The 15,251-nt window shown below is 38.0% G+C and overlaps 1 protein-coding gene across 3 annotated transcripts in view; it reads right to left on the bottom strand.

The window, feature by feature from the left end:
- Window positions 1–15,251, bottom strand: part of LOC109096467 (CREB-regulated transcription coactivator 3-like) — a 38,660-nt gene that overhangs the window by 15,607 nt on the left and 7,802 nt on the right. The window contains exons 2-6 of one of the 3 annotated variants that reach the window (XM_042728225.1): window positions 13,951–14,061; window positions 13,209–13,337; window positions 8,261–8,322; window positions 718–780; window positions 47–150 (exon numbers count right to left, since the gene is read on the bottom strand). In XM_042728225.1, coding sequence (XP_042584159.1) covers window positions 47–150; window positions 718–780; window positions 8,261–8,322; window positions 13,209–13,337; window positions 13,951–14,061 — 469 coding nt within the window. Of the gene's footprint in view, window positions 1–46; window positions 151–717; window positions 781–8,260; window positions 8,323–13,208; window positions 13,338–13,539; window positions 13,907–13,950; window positions 14,062–15,251 lie in introns of those variants that run through there. The other 2 variants (XM_042728227.1, XM_042728226.1) reach the window with 2 other exon arrangements.

A 15,251-nucleotide genomic window follows, 5' to 3' on the forward strand; every position in this document is an offset into this window, starting at 1 on the left:
ATAACAATGGCTTTTAAAACTAGCAGGATGAGGAGTCCAAGCTCACCGTTTCGTTGAGGAGGTCCTCTGCCCATCTGCTGGTTCTTGCCAAAAGGATCCTGTGGGTTTGGGCTCATGGCGCTGGTGTGCAGAGCTGAGTCAGAGTTTGTTCTGTGGCAGAAGGAGAGAGGAAGAAAGGAGGAAAACAACTCAGTCAGTGAGCCACCAAAAAAAACTGCTGAGCCGAGCCATGCCAACATGACCCTTTGCCCTCGCTCACTGCCTTCATCAAGCAACTACACATGAAGAGAGCACCTTACTGTACTCCAGTGCTTCACCCTTAAACAACACTCAAGACACTTATAACAATAAAAAATAAAAAAAAAAAAAAAAAAACCATAGTCCTCTTTTTTCTATTTGCAGAGCAAAAGTTCAAGGGTGAAGTCACTCTACATCACAATAATGAGTGAGGTTAAGGGGGAAAAAAACAGATTAGTAGAAATAATGATCCCTGGTTTGGATTAGTTTGGTATAGTGAATAGCCGGCTGAGTAGAGAAACAGCATCTGTGATTGGCTTGAAATCATTCTGTTTGTATAAAGACTTGATCAAGAAACAGTTTTAATCAAATCTAAGGATAACAAGCTGAGAAAAGGAGATCTGCAGGGGATGACGGAAAAAAAAAAGAGACAGGTCCAAAGGAGATCTGTGAGAGAGAAACTTGAAAGTCAAAGGTCACCTGTTAAGCTGTGATATTAATCTAAATCCAGGTCGTTTCTCTTCGGTCCATGGCGGTTGCTCCCTTTAGAAACGGAAACAGTCATGTGTTAATCACTACTGTACTGAGCCTGTAGCCCTGGCTCTGGGGTTAGTACAGCTGGACGAGCAAGCGAGAGAGACAAAGAGAGAAGAGAGCGAGCAGGGTGGAAATTCCTCTGTGACACCTTCAATAAAACAAAAACAGCCGTAGAAATCAGAGCCTATTCCCCCAGGTTAGTCTAATACTGTGCATGACAGATTTACTGCTTCAATTAGATTGGAGCTGCCACGTCTGAGAGCAAACAAAAGTGCTATAATATCTTGAATGGTTAATGAACCAAAAGAAACATGCAGGCAACACCTCAGCAGAAATCAGGATACAGACTCAACCAAATAAACAAATACATCTTACTGGCCACAAATGCAATCGACAAGAATAAAAACCTTAATATCTTTGTGACAGCCACGCAACTCAAGAGACTTTTTCCAAAGGAAATGCGACCAGGACTTGACTGTGGAACTTGCTTTCATGACGCCTGGGCATTGCTATGTGGTTGCTAGGGTAAAGCATGGTGCTTTCAACAGCAAGGTCATGGGTCAGGGAACACACATAATGTACTGTTAACTTCTAACTAATTAAATAAAACCACTGCTCAAAATTTTGGTGTCCCTAAGCTTTTTTATTTATTTTTAATACTTCTATTTAGTTTTTAAATTGATCAAAGTTAACAGTAAAGACATCTGGAATGTTAATAATCAGGGCTGTCAAATCGATTAAATCGCATCCAAAATAAAAGTGTGTTTTTTGATAATATATGTTTGTGTGTGTACTGTGTTTATTTATATGTTTATATATATGCACACATATATTTAAGCAACACTTACACGTGTATATATATTTTTCTATTCATATTTATATGAATATATAAATCAATATTTATATATGAGTTGTATTATATATACATTCATATATTTCTAAAAGATACATAATGTATGTGTGTGTATTTATATATACAAATAAAATACACAGTACACACAAACACACAATTATGTAAAAACATACTTTGATTTTGGATGTGATTAATCGATTTGACAGCCCTTTTACTAATCTTTCTATTCATCATACAGGACGAAAAAACTTAAAAATCATAAGCAAAACAACTCATTGATAATGAGAAAAGTTTCTTGGGCACCAAATCAAAATGATTTCTAAAGGATCATGTGACACTGAAAATTCAGCTTTGCCATTTTAAATTATATTAAAATACTGTTTTTACTGTATTTTTGATTAAATAAATGTCACTTTGGTAAGCATAACAGACTTCTTTTTTTGTTGTTGTTTTTTAAATATTGAAAATCATCCAGTCCCCAAACTTTTAAACTGCAGTGTACATGAAGCTAACAAAATATTTCTATCTGTAACCACTGATATAATAACTCTGCTGCATCATTACTCATGGCGAGTAATAATATGGCAAGAGCACAAAAGTAGACATGGGTATATCATGATCAATGTTCACAGTGTAGATGCACAAGCAGCCCAGCAGATGTAGCCTGTGCACGCTGCTGTATGCCAGAACAGGAAAGCTGGTTCCCACTAAGAGGGTTAACATACTCCTATCACTAAGACAATAAAGAGAAATAATAAACAGATTTCCTGTAGCCGCTCTACTGAAGGAGAAGCTACAGTATGCCAGACCACACTAGGGTGATGTAATACTCTACCAACACACTGCAGCCAGTGCGGGAAAAGAAAAGATAATCCTTGTAACAAAAGAAAATGGTCTTCCTTCACATTTTCCTATAAAGCTGGTCTGCACCCATGTAATATGGAGCACTAAAATCAGTGCCTGTCGAACACCTATGATGGAAAGATATTTAATATCAAATGCATATACAATTTCCATCCATTCTGAATTTCACTGTTTTAATAAACAAATAAACATATGATGCATTGTCAGTTATGCATAAATGTTTATTAGTTTATTATTAACTAATTGCACAAATGGATTTTATGCATTTATTTGGATTGCTTAGAATAAGCATAAATATCTTAATAAAAAAAAAACTACATTTATTCAGTTAAAAAGTATGAACATGGATAAAATGTGGCTAACTGTGGAACACGCAATATTAATTTAGTTCAAATGTAAGACACTCAAACAAATGTATTTTTTGAAGATAAATATATTCACCTGGTAAATGTATTTTAGTATTTTAATCATTCAGGACTGCTACAGAGATGAATGTTTGATTGACAAATACGCATCACTTTATGTCTATTAGTTATGTTAAAGGGATAGTTCACCCAAAAATGTTCACCCAAAATTTTGTCAGCATTTACTGACAATAAAAAAAAAAGTTTTTTATCTCACAATTAAAAACTTGACAGCTAAAACTTACACTTTTTATCTTACAATTCTGCCATTTTTTCTTGCAACTGCGATTTTAAATCTTAGAATTCTGACTTTTTTCCTCAGAATTGCGTGATACAAACTCGCAACAGTGAGTAATAAAGTCAGTAGTGTTAGGCGATGTCTACAAAATTGGCATCGGACGTTGTCTACAGTGCCATCGTCCGGCGGGGGGGTTTAGGGGGTGTGCCCGAAGCGTGAATCCGAACACGCTAGGCTACTGGGATCACAATGGGATCAACATCGTGATGTCTAACAGCCATTAGCGATGGACGATGGCATCGTCTATTGGCCCAGCCCTAAAAGTCAGAATTGCGAGCTATAAACTGGCAATTCTGACTTTATTTCTCCTAATTGCATGATTTTTTTCTCAGAACTGTGAGTTATTAAGTCAGAATTGTGGGATATAAACTTGCAATTGCAAGAAATACATTTAGAATAAACTTCTCAGAATTGCGTGTTTATATCTCGCAATTGTGACTTTTTCAGAATTGCAAGGTTATATCTGAGAAAAAAGGTCAGAATTGCTAGTCTGTGTCATGCAATTCTGAATGATCTGCATTGCGAATTGCAAGATGTTAACTCACAATTGCAATATAGCATTATATAGACTCCTAACAAAAGCAGGTCTTTGTAAAAGTTGCTAGAAAAGGATTCATAAACAGATTGCTATTTAAAGTTGACTTGTGGTCAAAGACAACGTGAAAAAAAGATGTTTTTAAACTGGCATCAAGCAGACCACCAAAAACGGAGAGATTTTTCAATGAAAGCTTATCGCTATTGAATCACACTTGAGTCAGGACGAATGCTTTTCTAGAAAACCTCCCAGAGGAAGTCTTGTCTGGGAAGAGCAGAGGCTCAGATCCAGGATGGGAGAGCGTGGGACTAAGAGGACAGCACTGACCCGTGTTCCTGAGCCAGTCCAGCTGAGCTCCACAGGGAAACGTATGGATGTTGCCTAGGATTCAGAACCAGCCCTATTTACCCAGACACCAGAGGGACAGCTGCACCCCTGGGAGTGCTGAGCCTGAAAGTATGATAGTAGCACTGCCCTCCCTACGGACGCAACTGAGCACTAAACACACTAAAACACCGACATTTAGATTGCACACTACATTAAATGTTAGTTCTATAAGGGTCACGCATCCACGTGAGAATATGTTGTGAGAATAGTCGAAGAAAAATGTTGAAAGGAATGGACGTTAAAAGTCTCCAAAACACTTTATATTAATGTTACAGTATCAGCTGATCTTTCTCTTGATCATTTCAATGCCAACAACATCTTTTTATTGGCAACATACTACCTCAGTCCACTCACATTTCCTTTTCTGGTGGTAGATGTGAGGCCCTGTGAAATGAACTCAAAACACATCCGCCACCCATACACCAGGTTATTGTGTGAATAAGCAACAGAAATCTGCACTGGTCACACCAAGTTGTGTGGTGAATGGACGGAAGGGGTTAAGGAGCTGCGTTGACGCCCTTTTCAGCTCATTAACCCTTACCCAGTGTGTGCTGCGGTAGGTAATGCATCACAGATGTGTTGAGAGAGCTGTAAACAGTTCCTCCAGGGCATACATTAGGAAGAGACTCCAGTAAAGCAGGACGATCATCCTCTGCTGCCCAAACATCTCCTACTGCACTCCTAAACCAATAGAGAACCAAGAGCAATCCCCTGCAGACTACTCATACTAGCAGCCAGTGCTCATTTACTCAGAATTAAATGCTACAATAGCTTTCAAAAGCTACGGGAGATTTAAACGCTTATATTACAAAAACGCTGCAAATTTATTCGATGACGTCCTATTAGATAATCATAATAAACTAATTAACTTGAGCACACAATGCCATAATTATTCAGGGTTTCTGCAAGTTTACTGAAGGTAAAATTAAGACTTTTAAAGACCTTTCTAAGACCAAGTAAAGAAAATTTAAAGAATAACTTGAATAGAACCCAATATGTACTGTAAATATGGTCTATATAAATACTGTAAATATGGACTACATTAGCAATGCTTCAAAGTTTAAAAATACTTTCAACAAATCTCCATTACATTTTAATTCATTTTACAAAAGAAATATATTTTGCCAAGTTCTAAAATACTTTTTGGGAATAAATTGCAAGTAAAAAATATTTTTAAATTCATTATCCTTAATCTTTATTCAATAAATCACGAACAACTGTGAAAGTCATTGAGCCCTGTTACCAAATTATTAAGAAAGAAATCAAATAAAACAAATTCCCTTTCATTCATCTAAAATAAAGCATGTTTTATCAATAACTATAAACCAACATTTGTTCCCAAACTAGCTAGATGCTGCCCAGTGATAGTTTCTTTTAGGCTACATTTTCAACCCTGTAACACAGGCTTTTTATGTAAATGTATTTATATTTTTTAAAATGATCTATCTGATTGAAAAGCTTTCATTTTGTTGCAAACCTCAAATATAATGCTCATATAATTAGTTTAACCCCTTAAGAACATTTTCTGAATGTTTAACATCTACTAACAAAGAAAAGAAAAAAAATCAATTATTTTAAGGCCCTTCTTTATACTCTTTTCATGGAAAGTCCCACTGAACCTTCAAACCATAATCACTGATTTGTTGCCAACTGGCCTTGATTTCTCCCTTGAGCAAAGCAGTAACTAGTTCCTTGTGCCTTTTCTTAACATGCGTTAAAGCATCACACACATCCAAACAGACATCCCTTGAGCCATTTTACAACTGCACAAACCAAACTAGTAAATCTGCAGATTTTCTGTGACGTGTCACACTGTCAGACAACAAACGGCAGACTTCACAAACACCACCAGCATCATTAAAAATGGCAAAAATCATTTGCGATTGCTCTCCGACTCCTCCTAAATCTAGCTTAACCTCTAATATTCACACAGACATAAAACATCTGTTTGGCTCTTCATTTATTCACGTGAGATGATATTAGAGCACAAGATCCCCCCCAAAAAAAGACAGCAGCACGCCCAACAATTCAATCACACATACCGGTGCAAGGTCAAATGTGCACACTGGAATAAAACAAAAACCAAACCAAAACATGGACCACGGTCATTAGCGAATACTAATCTGGTCCAGAGCAAAGAGGGAGGGGGCTTACAAACACGCTGAGCTCACAATCTGTTCTGGGGACGGAGGAGGGCGGCTCTGAGGGGTAGCTAGCAAAAGATCTGGCAGGTTTAGTTAGTGCTGTTTACACTGAGAAGAGATTTGAGGAATAGCTGAACATTCATCCTTGAGGAAGAAAAAGAGACGGTTAGAATTAGAGAGAAATGCTGTGGTTAGTATTCAGGCTTCAACAGGACACAAGTTGAACAAACAATGACAACACTCCTGAAGAAGAGAAGAAAACTGGATTTAATTAAAAAGGTTTAACAGGAAAGCATTGCAAAAATTTCAGATATATACATTGTAGTGGTGAAGATCTAACGGTGCTTGATCCTCTGAATCCTATGTTTCATAATTCATCAGATGTCTCTGAGACGCCCCTTGAAGTTGAGTGAACCGCTCACTGTTTATGCATTTATAATGAAGCTCTACAAGTTTGCCTAAGATCATATATTCAGCTAAACTCCACATGAGAGCATTATCCTCTGCGACCCCATCTGCATCTACACACACCAACTACACTACTAAAGTTTGGAATAACCATGACTTATTTTAGTTACAACAAATCAAATAATCCCATAACAAGAACACAACCAACCAAATCATCAATTAATCAATCAACAAAGCAAATAACAACCAAGCAAATAAGCCCATAATAAGAACGCAACGTGTTTAATTATGCATTTAGCATTTCACCAATAGAAAAACATAAGGAAACACTTAACATGGCTTCATGCTTTAAGAGAGTGTTTTTAAAAGACAAAACTCTGTAAACATTCTTAATAAAGCATTCTATGTACAGACAAGCAGATGAGCACATAATAAGAACGTAATGCATTTAACGCATTAAGCATTTTACACATAGAAAATCATTATAGGCTAAGGAAAATGTGTTGCGTTCGCATCCTGGAAGGATAATTTAACACCGAAGACTGTGCTATCATTCATTCAGCTTTGCCATCAAAGAAATAAATTCCCTTTTTGTCTCCACAATAAATTTATTTACAATAAACAGCAATACATGCAGCCTTGGTGAGACTTCTTTCAAAAACATGACAAAATCTTAATAATTCCAAAATATTACTACAAAATCAGTGTTTGAACTATTATTTATTTTCACATTTCAATCTAAAAGAAATCAAATAAATAAGTTAAAGCCCTGGATCTTGTGTGTAGTGTCGTATGTGAGCCGCTCTATGGCATATGGCTGTCACAGCAGTGTTTCGCCACAGTGGGAACAGAAGGCTGTGCCAAAGCTGATCAGGCCAACCAGTTTTCAGGTGTAAACAATGCCACAGGGCGTGGACTCTGAAAGTTTTACAAGTTGAAGAGTCAACATGGAAGCCAGGTAAGAAGGCATACTGGCTGCCGGCCAAGCCTGCATTCAAAACATGACTATGATGAGGAGAAGCTTCCTTAAGCCTTTTATTACTGGCTGCAATTCACTCCTCGGCAAACAAATGAGGAAAACCGTCCATTGGTTACGCCTCACCGGGGCTGAACCGAGAAGAGCAACATTTGTGCAGAGCAAACGTGTGAGCGTTTGTGGTCAGAGAAAGGATTTATAATCTCCCTCAGAGTCGAGAATGACAAAACGACGTGCGTATGTCTCTTTGAACACTTTTGTTTTCTCTAACCTTTTGCAAGTCTTATCTATCGCTGCGGATGCGCTAAAAAAAACAAATGTGTCATTACTGTTTTCTTTTCAGGCATCTGTGGGGATAGCGTATGCAAATGCAAAACACACATTAACACTCCCTCTAATGTGACATGATCTCTCTCGCAACACGGCTTGATGTCACTACGATGGCTTCGTTTCAAGATAACATCATCTTTGCACTCTGCCCTGCAACTGACAGGAGATATGATCACGAAGTAGAATGTAACAATGTATGTAATGAATGCACAGGCACATATTTGTGGGTTGTGGATGGGTGTGTGCAGGACCATATAGGTCCTAATAATTTTAAGGGCAGGACTCACCTTCTCCAGCTGTTGTCAGGGGGAGGAGAAAGGTACATCGTTCCATATGGAGAGCTCTCAGCGTAGTTCAGTCAAGGAAATCCTCTGAAGCTTTTACAGGCAAATTTCGAAAACACAAATGCTTCAATCTTTGTTTATATATAAAGATATAAATCTCAAAAACATTTTCATTTCTCAAGACTATTTTCCAGACTCTGTCTAGTTTTGACTTTTACTGTATTTTAATATTTGAAAGAAATATATAGATTTTTCATTAAATGTAATGTTTTTTCTTTACAACATTGTTTATTTACAAAACAAAATTAGCAAAAGCTGTAAATTACACAATTAAGTCTCTTATGCTCACTAAGGCTGCAGTCATTTGATCAGAAAACTCTAAAACATTCATATTGTGAAATATTCTTACACTTTAGAAGGCCTGTTTTCTATTTGAATACATTTTAAAATGCAACTTATTCCTGCGATGGTAAATCTGACATTTTTAGCAGCCATTGTTCCAGTCTTTAACGTCACATGATTATTCAGAAATCATTCTAATATGCTGATTTGCTGCTCAAAAAAACATTTCTTATTAACAATGTTGAAAAGCTATTCTGCTTATTATTTTTGGAGAAAAACTGGATTCTTTGATGAATGAAGGTTCAGAATTACAGCATTCATTTGAAATGGAAAGCTTTTGTAACATTGCATATTCTTGATGGTTAAACTAAAATTCTTAAAAAAAAAAAAAAAAAAAAAAAAAAACTTTTGAATGGTAGTGTATAAATGCAACTCAATGAATCAATTGTGCTGGAAAACAATGGTCATCTCATAAATTCGAAACATTATCTTTGGAATTTTTAATCTGTCTCCCGAAGACGGAGTTATCGCATTTTGTTTTCTGACTTTAATATTAATTCAATCTATCACACTTTCTTCTTGTTACCTTATTGTGACTAGTGAACAATGTTTCAAGCAGCCCAGGCAGGCACAACCGAGTTCAAGCTGTATTCTGCAGGTTAGTTTCGATTTTAGTTTCAGATTTTCTCAGACTGAAGAAGGGTGGAGATCATGATTTCATATTACACAAAACTTTGATCTCACCTGATTTGTCTTGATATGACCTTTTTAAAATCTCACTTGTGTTGTCCAAATCCACTCAAGACTCTAAAAAAAGTTACAGGAGTTATAGGAGCGAAAACAGTCCAGCTGAAGAACTCCTTGAGTAAACATTGTTTCCTAAACTCAGACCGATGTTGACAATGCTGCCTCGTCATGTCCCTCTGTGCCAAGACTCTCACATCCAAATGGGAGGAGGGGTGGATTTACAAGACTGAAAGCAGGACAGAGTCTTTGTCTGTTCAACATCTGCTAAGGCCTGGAAAACCTAGTCATCAGTTCTGCTGCAGTAATGAGAGACTGAGCTCTTCGTGCCAACATTTCAACCACCAGCCCGCCCCGTGACCCTCACCATGACACAGCACAGAATAACCAACCAATGAGCAGCCAAATCAAGGCCACAGAAAAACCATCTTAGGCCTCCTCGTTCAAACACCACCATCATACGTATGAAATCCCTGGCGTGACATTGTGTGAATACTGTTGTTGATACGTGGACTGGGAGAGGGAAAGCGATGATGACATAAGCCAGACGGCTTGGATTACGAGGGATCCTTCCTAAGATCTAATTAGCCCCGGCCGCTGAAGCGGTGTGGAGAGACAGGGTGGCTGTGACAGCACCTTCGTCTCAGAAGCTCCAGGATGGCGTGGGTGAGCTAACCTTTCTCTCTGACATTTCACACTCGACCCACACCGCTCGTCCTCCAACTGGACATCATTCCAGAAACACTCCACAGACAAAGCAAGATACAAGGCATCTGCCGTGATATATGCGGCTCGAAAGCAACTACATGGGTTAGGAGGAAGTTGGCTAGCGAGCCTGTGAGAGAGTCTAATCTTGGCAGACGTGGATGAATCGATGAGAGCAAAACAAGCCAACACTGTGAGGGACATCTGGCACTAAAGGGAAAAAAATCTGAACGAAAGCAAATTTGGGCTTTGAATCCTTCCTCAGCAGAATTAGAGTGGCATGAAAATGAAATGTTTTAGTGGGCAAATGTTTATTTATGTAAGTGGCATATAGCTAAAAAAAAAAAAATACTTGTCATCATAATGTTAGTGGTGATGTACGTGGTTTTCATGGCATTGCCATGTGGTTGTGAAGGAGTTCTGAGTGCTTTTTAGCACATCACTGTGGGGTATGAATAATTTGGTGTATTATTTTTATACTACTGTAGTATTTAATAATATTATGAAGTAGCATTTATTTTTAGATTTTCAGTTTAAAATTTCACATTTCAGATTTCGTTATTTTATGTGCTTTTGTCAATTTATCTTTTTTTATTCACATATTTTGACTCGAGTTGGTACTGTAGTTGTTTTTAGAGGCCCTGCAGTCTGTGGGCACCATATATACAGTATTATGGGTCACAGAGACAGTGTTGCCAGATCAGGCTGGGTTCAACAAAATAAACTCAAAATAAGCACAGAAATAAGCCTTAATAAGGGCAATACGCTATATAATCCCAACCCCATGACTGCCCATATTTATTTAAAAAAAAAAAAAAAAAAATGAAAAAATAAAACTGTCCTCGAGTTTACATGTGTACATGAGTATGAGTGGTTACGCTACAATAATACTCTACAATAAATCAAATAAGGGAGATTTTCTAACAATGTGCCTGAGCAACTGAATGAGAATGTTTTCGTTTGTGTTTGTCTCGTTTCTTAATTAATCTTAACATGTTGCCAGTTTGGGCTTAAACATATACAAAACTGGCCATATTGAGCATCAGAATGGTGCGATTAAGTTCACCAATCACAGAAGTGCCCTTTTACTTGCATTTCTGAAAGAGGTAACACCCTTGAAGGGTGTTTTTGACAGAAAGTGAAATTGATGATGGAAAATCTATTTTACAAAAAGTTTACAAATAACTTTTAAGGTGCAATTTTTTTTTTTGCTAACTTGATATGCTAACCTCTACAAACATAATATAAAGTCTGAAAATGGATTTCAATGCCTCTTTAAATTTGCCAGAAATAATGCCTCTTCAAGTCACAAATATAACGTCGGTCATACATATTGGTTAAACATTATGCAAATATCGGTTTGCATTCTTGTTTATCATTCATGGATGCAAAAACATTATTATGATTACCACTCATCAAAATGTCAGAAGTGAATCTGTAGGCACCGAACAAACAATAAGTTACAGGATTCACTGCTTAGACTTTGCAGTGTATATGTGCCAAAAGTGTTCTGAGTGGTACCTGATAAAAACTAAGTGTGATCGCTTAGAAAAGTAACAGCAAGCTTCTCAACAAGCAGTGTGACTGAAGGAACGCATTCCTGTAGCTCAAAACACGGATCAACTGGTAAAATGTAGAGCATGTATGCAATATAAGTTGCTTTGGTAAAAGCAGCTGCAAAAATGTAAATGTAAAAATCATTATTAAAAAATGTGCAGGACAAGTTAGATTATACAGTAAAACATTCAAGGGTTTGTTTACATCCCTACCTTTCAGCATGAGAAACAGTGATGCACCACAAACAAGTCCCTGAAGAAGGAGTTAGAATGGAACTATATCAATCTGGACTCTCTGTTGCATCAGATTAATGAGGGTTAGTAAGCCTTCTTATTGACAGGGATGAGACACATGCTGAACTCTCAAACCGAAAGCAACAACAACAACAACAAAACCTGAAAGCTTTGAGCCTACAGCAAAGAGATTTGAAGACAATAACAACCCATTAAAATACTCATTAAAATAATTCTCAGTTTCAGAGACAAATAGAAACAAGTGTTTAGCAATTAATGTGAACAATCAAAAATGAATCAATGTAAAGAGACAACGAGATGAAGAAAAAACAAATAATCAGAGACTCTGAAGAACCCGCGAGAATAAGCAAGAATATCTTCCGCTCTTGGGGAGGGAGTGGTTCAATTCACAAAGCACAGAGTCGACAGAGTTCTGACAAACAGGTCTTGCAGTTTTTAGCATGACTGTGGTCACAAATGCCTTTTCCCGCTCAAAGAACAAGGGCGGCCGTGGCAAACCGTGTGGAATTACTTTGAACCCATAATTCAAAGCTCTTACGTAACTCAACTCTGCCACACTTTTCTTCTTCTGTCTCCCTCACGCTGCCTTTGTTGTCTCTCCATATGGCATGGCATCAGAGCAAGTGGACCATTCCCAGACTATCCCAATATTAAGGACTACGGATTAGCTTCTTACTCTGGTACTAGATAATTCAAAACCTCTGTGTGGCTTCAAAACTAGATCAGTGGACGACAGTTCATGCATTCCACATCTTCAAAACAGTGTGCTAACTCGCATGGCATTTTTATTTTTATTTAATCTTTAGCGCTAAGCTAAATCTGCAGACCGAAATGATCTTTGAGCCCACAGACAGTTAAGCTTACAGACAACCGCTGAAAAATTGATGAAAGAAATCCATCAACTACACAACCGAGGAGGATAAAAGACCGGCCGGGCCGGCGTAGCCAGTGACTTCATCAACCTGCGTGCTGAATGAATGCAGAACTAGCGGCAGAATCACCCACTAATGAGGATACCAGAGTACTGATATTCAAATCTCTAAACAGTTCTCACTGAAAGAAAAAAACCCCAAAACAAACATGAGCGGGGAGAAAACAGCAGGTTATTGCAGTTACCCACTCATTCACACCCACAGTGCAGCAGTGGGAATATCAATACATAAAGGATCATCACACAGCCTGAAGCCTCAAAAAAAGCTGCCCACATGAGCAAAGGTCAACATGTATGACACATGCAACATTGTGAGCTCATAATAATGATGCATCTACTAGCGTAAGCATAAGTAAAGACCCTCACAGATCACTCTTTTCCTCTACAAAGGCTTCATGCGAGTGAACTTAAAGGATATCTGCCGGCCGTGTTTGTCAATTGGCCTGCGGTGCGGTGAGTTGATCCGATTGCGGTCTCGATGGACCCTCTCCACTAAACCATGGTGTCTGGTCCCTCGCACAGAGTCCAGTCCGGAGGGAAAAGTCCCCTGTGGAAAAACACATTCTTGGTTAACACTTTCCTCACAAATGCAAAAACCTGTCATAAATGACTTAAACAGTAAAAAGACATCACAGCCTCCATATTTCAGGAAATGCAGAATAAACAAACAAAATACACACATTAATTAAAAAGTGCCACCATTAGCTTGTGTCCCCAGGTGAATTCACTCTACTCCAAAGTGCTTTTACCTTTCTAGGTTTGGTTTCTCATGGCAGACAAAAAGTAGGGATCACTGCTCGACATCTCAAAGAAGCTTTATTCAAAGCAACAAGAGCACTTTCACCTGAAGGTATACAACACCCCTCTCCATAGGGGATAGACACAGATACAGTTCTCTGGATCTTGGATCACACCACTGTATCAAGTGTACTCGTGGGGAAAGCACTGTACTGAAGGAGTAGGCAAAGTGAGGGCAGACTAAGAGGTGGGGACAAATACACTCTTTGTTTTTTAAGGAGAAGGTTTGCATCTCTTGACATCGTTTATCTGAGGGTAGAAAAGCAGAGTATATGGCTGGGGCTTATCTTCTTCTAAATGAACATGACTTGCTGGGCAGATTTAGCAGACTTAGATAAGTGGATGAAGGGCAACTCGGGTACCTGGAAATCAGTGCTGGCATTGCCTATTTGGTTGACATTGGGCAGCGAGCCACCGTAGTACTGTGCCCGGTTTTGTGACAGACGGAGCTGCTGGACCTTCTGGAACTGCACCTTTAATCAAGAGGAAGACACAGTGAATGCATTTGAAAAAGAAAGAAGAGTGAGAGTCTGCCGAGGCATTTCAGAACATATGTATTTAACTGAGGTGGAAATTCTTGGAAATGAGTTTGGTGTTAAGTGTACCTCTGAGCTCAAGCTGGAGTACAGTGTGGATTTTGTTGTGCGGCAAGGGTAAGCAATGAAAATTATCAATTCTGATCAGGCACAAGCAAATCAGGAGGCGTTCCTTCCTCCTACTAACCAAAGGACAAAATTTGAATCTCAAAGACTGACCTCATTTAGTGATATCAATGGGTTACTACACATAAGCTCAAGTCCGTTTTTTAATCCAAAACACAGACTTTTTTTAAGCCAGAGAACAAAATCTTAATCACACACTGCTTAGATATAGGGCTGTATAGTATGACCAAAAATTGCATCATCTAAAATATATTGTATTTGTTTTGACACATTTTGGAACTGCCCTTTGAACTGCAATTCAATAAATATTTAAAATCACACATTGCTGCTAAGACATCAATGAAATAAATTAAACAAAGACAAAAAAATACATTCAAACAGAAACAAGGTAGGCAAACACTACAAACTCAGAAGCAATGTCTCCAAATTGTGTTATATTTTGCCCACACTATGCTGCTAACAAATAGAGCTGCTCTTTAAAGTTGTGATAAAATGGAATGAGTGAAAGATCTTTTGTACAATGAAATGGTATATATATATATATATATAGATATATAGGGAGGGGACATATTTCTATTCTTCAGTTCTTGACTGGATGGAGGCAGATCTGAATGCCAACTTGCAATCAACTGTAAGAAAGGGGCAGGGATTAAGTGGACTAAATTATTGGAGAAGTACTGCATACAGCACTAGAGAGAAGTCTGTCTTTTCACTGGAAGATCAAGTTTTTTGAGATCAAGGTAATTTTGATTAAAAATTACAAGGTCAAAAAGAAATGTAAAAATGATATGCATGGATGAATTGCTCAAAATCAGATAAACTAAGCTTGGGACACACCAAGTCAATGGTCTTCCATAAGTCAACGCTGGGCCGTCGGTGAGCTTCAGTTGGGTTAGTTTGTTTGATGTGTTCCACACATCTGCTCTTGTCAGACTCATGTTGGTGGCAGTTTGCCTGAATCTGCATCGGGGCCATCGGGACCGTAGGAGAAAGTGAGAACT

Source organism: Cyprinus carpio, chromosome B7, assembly GCF_018340385.1.
Source record: "Cyprinus carpio isolate SPL01 chromosome B7, ASM1834038v1, whole genome shotgun sequence".
Classification (NCBI taxonomy): Eukaryota; Metazoa; Chordata; class Actinopteri; order Cypriniformes; family Cyprinidae; genus Cyprinus; species Cyprinus carpio.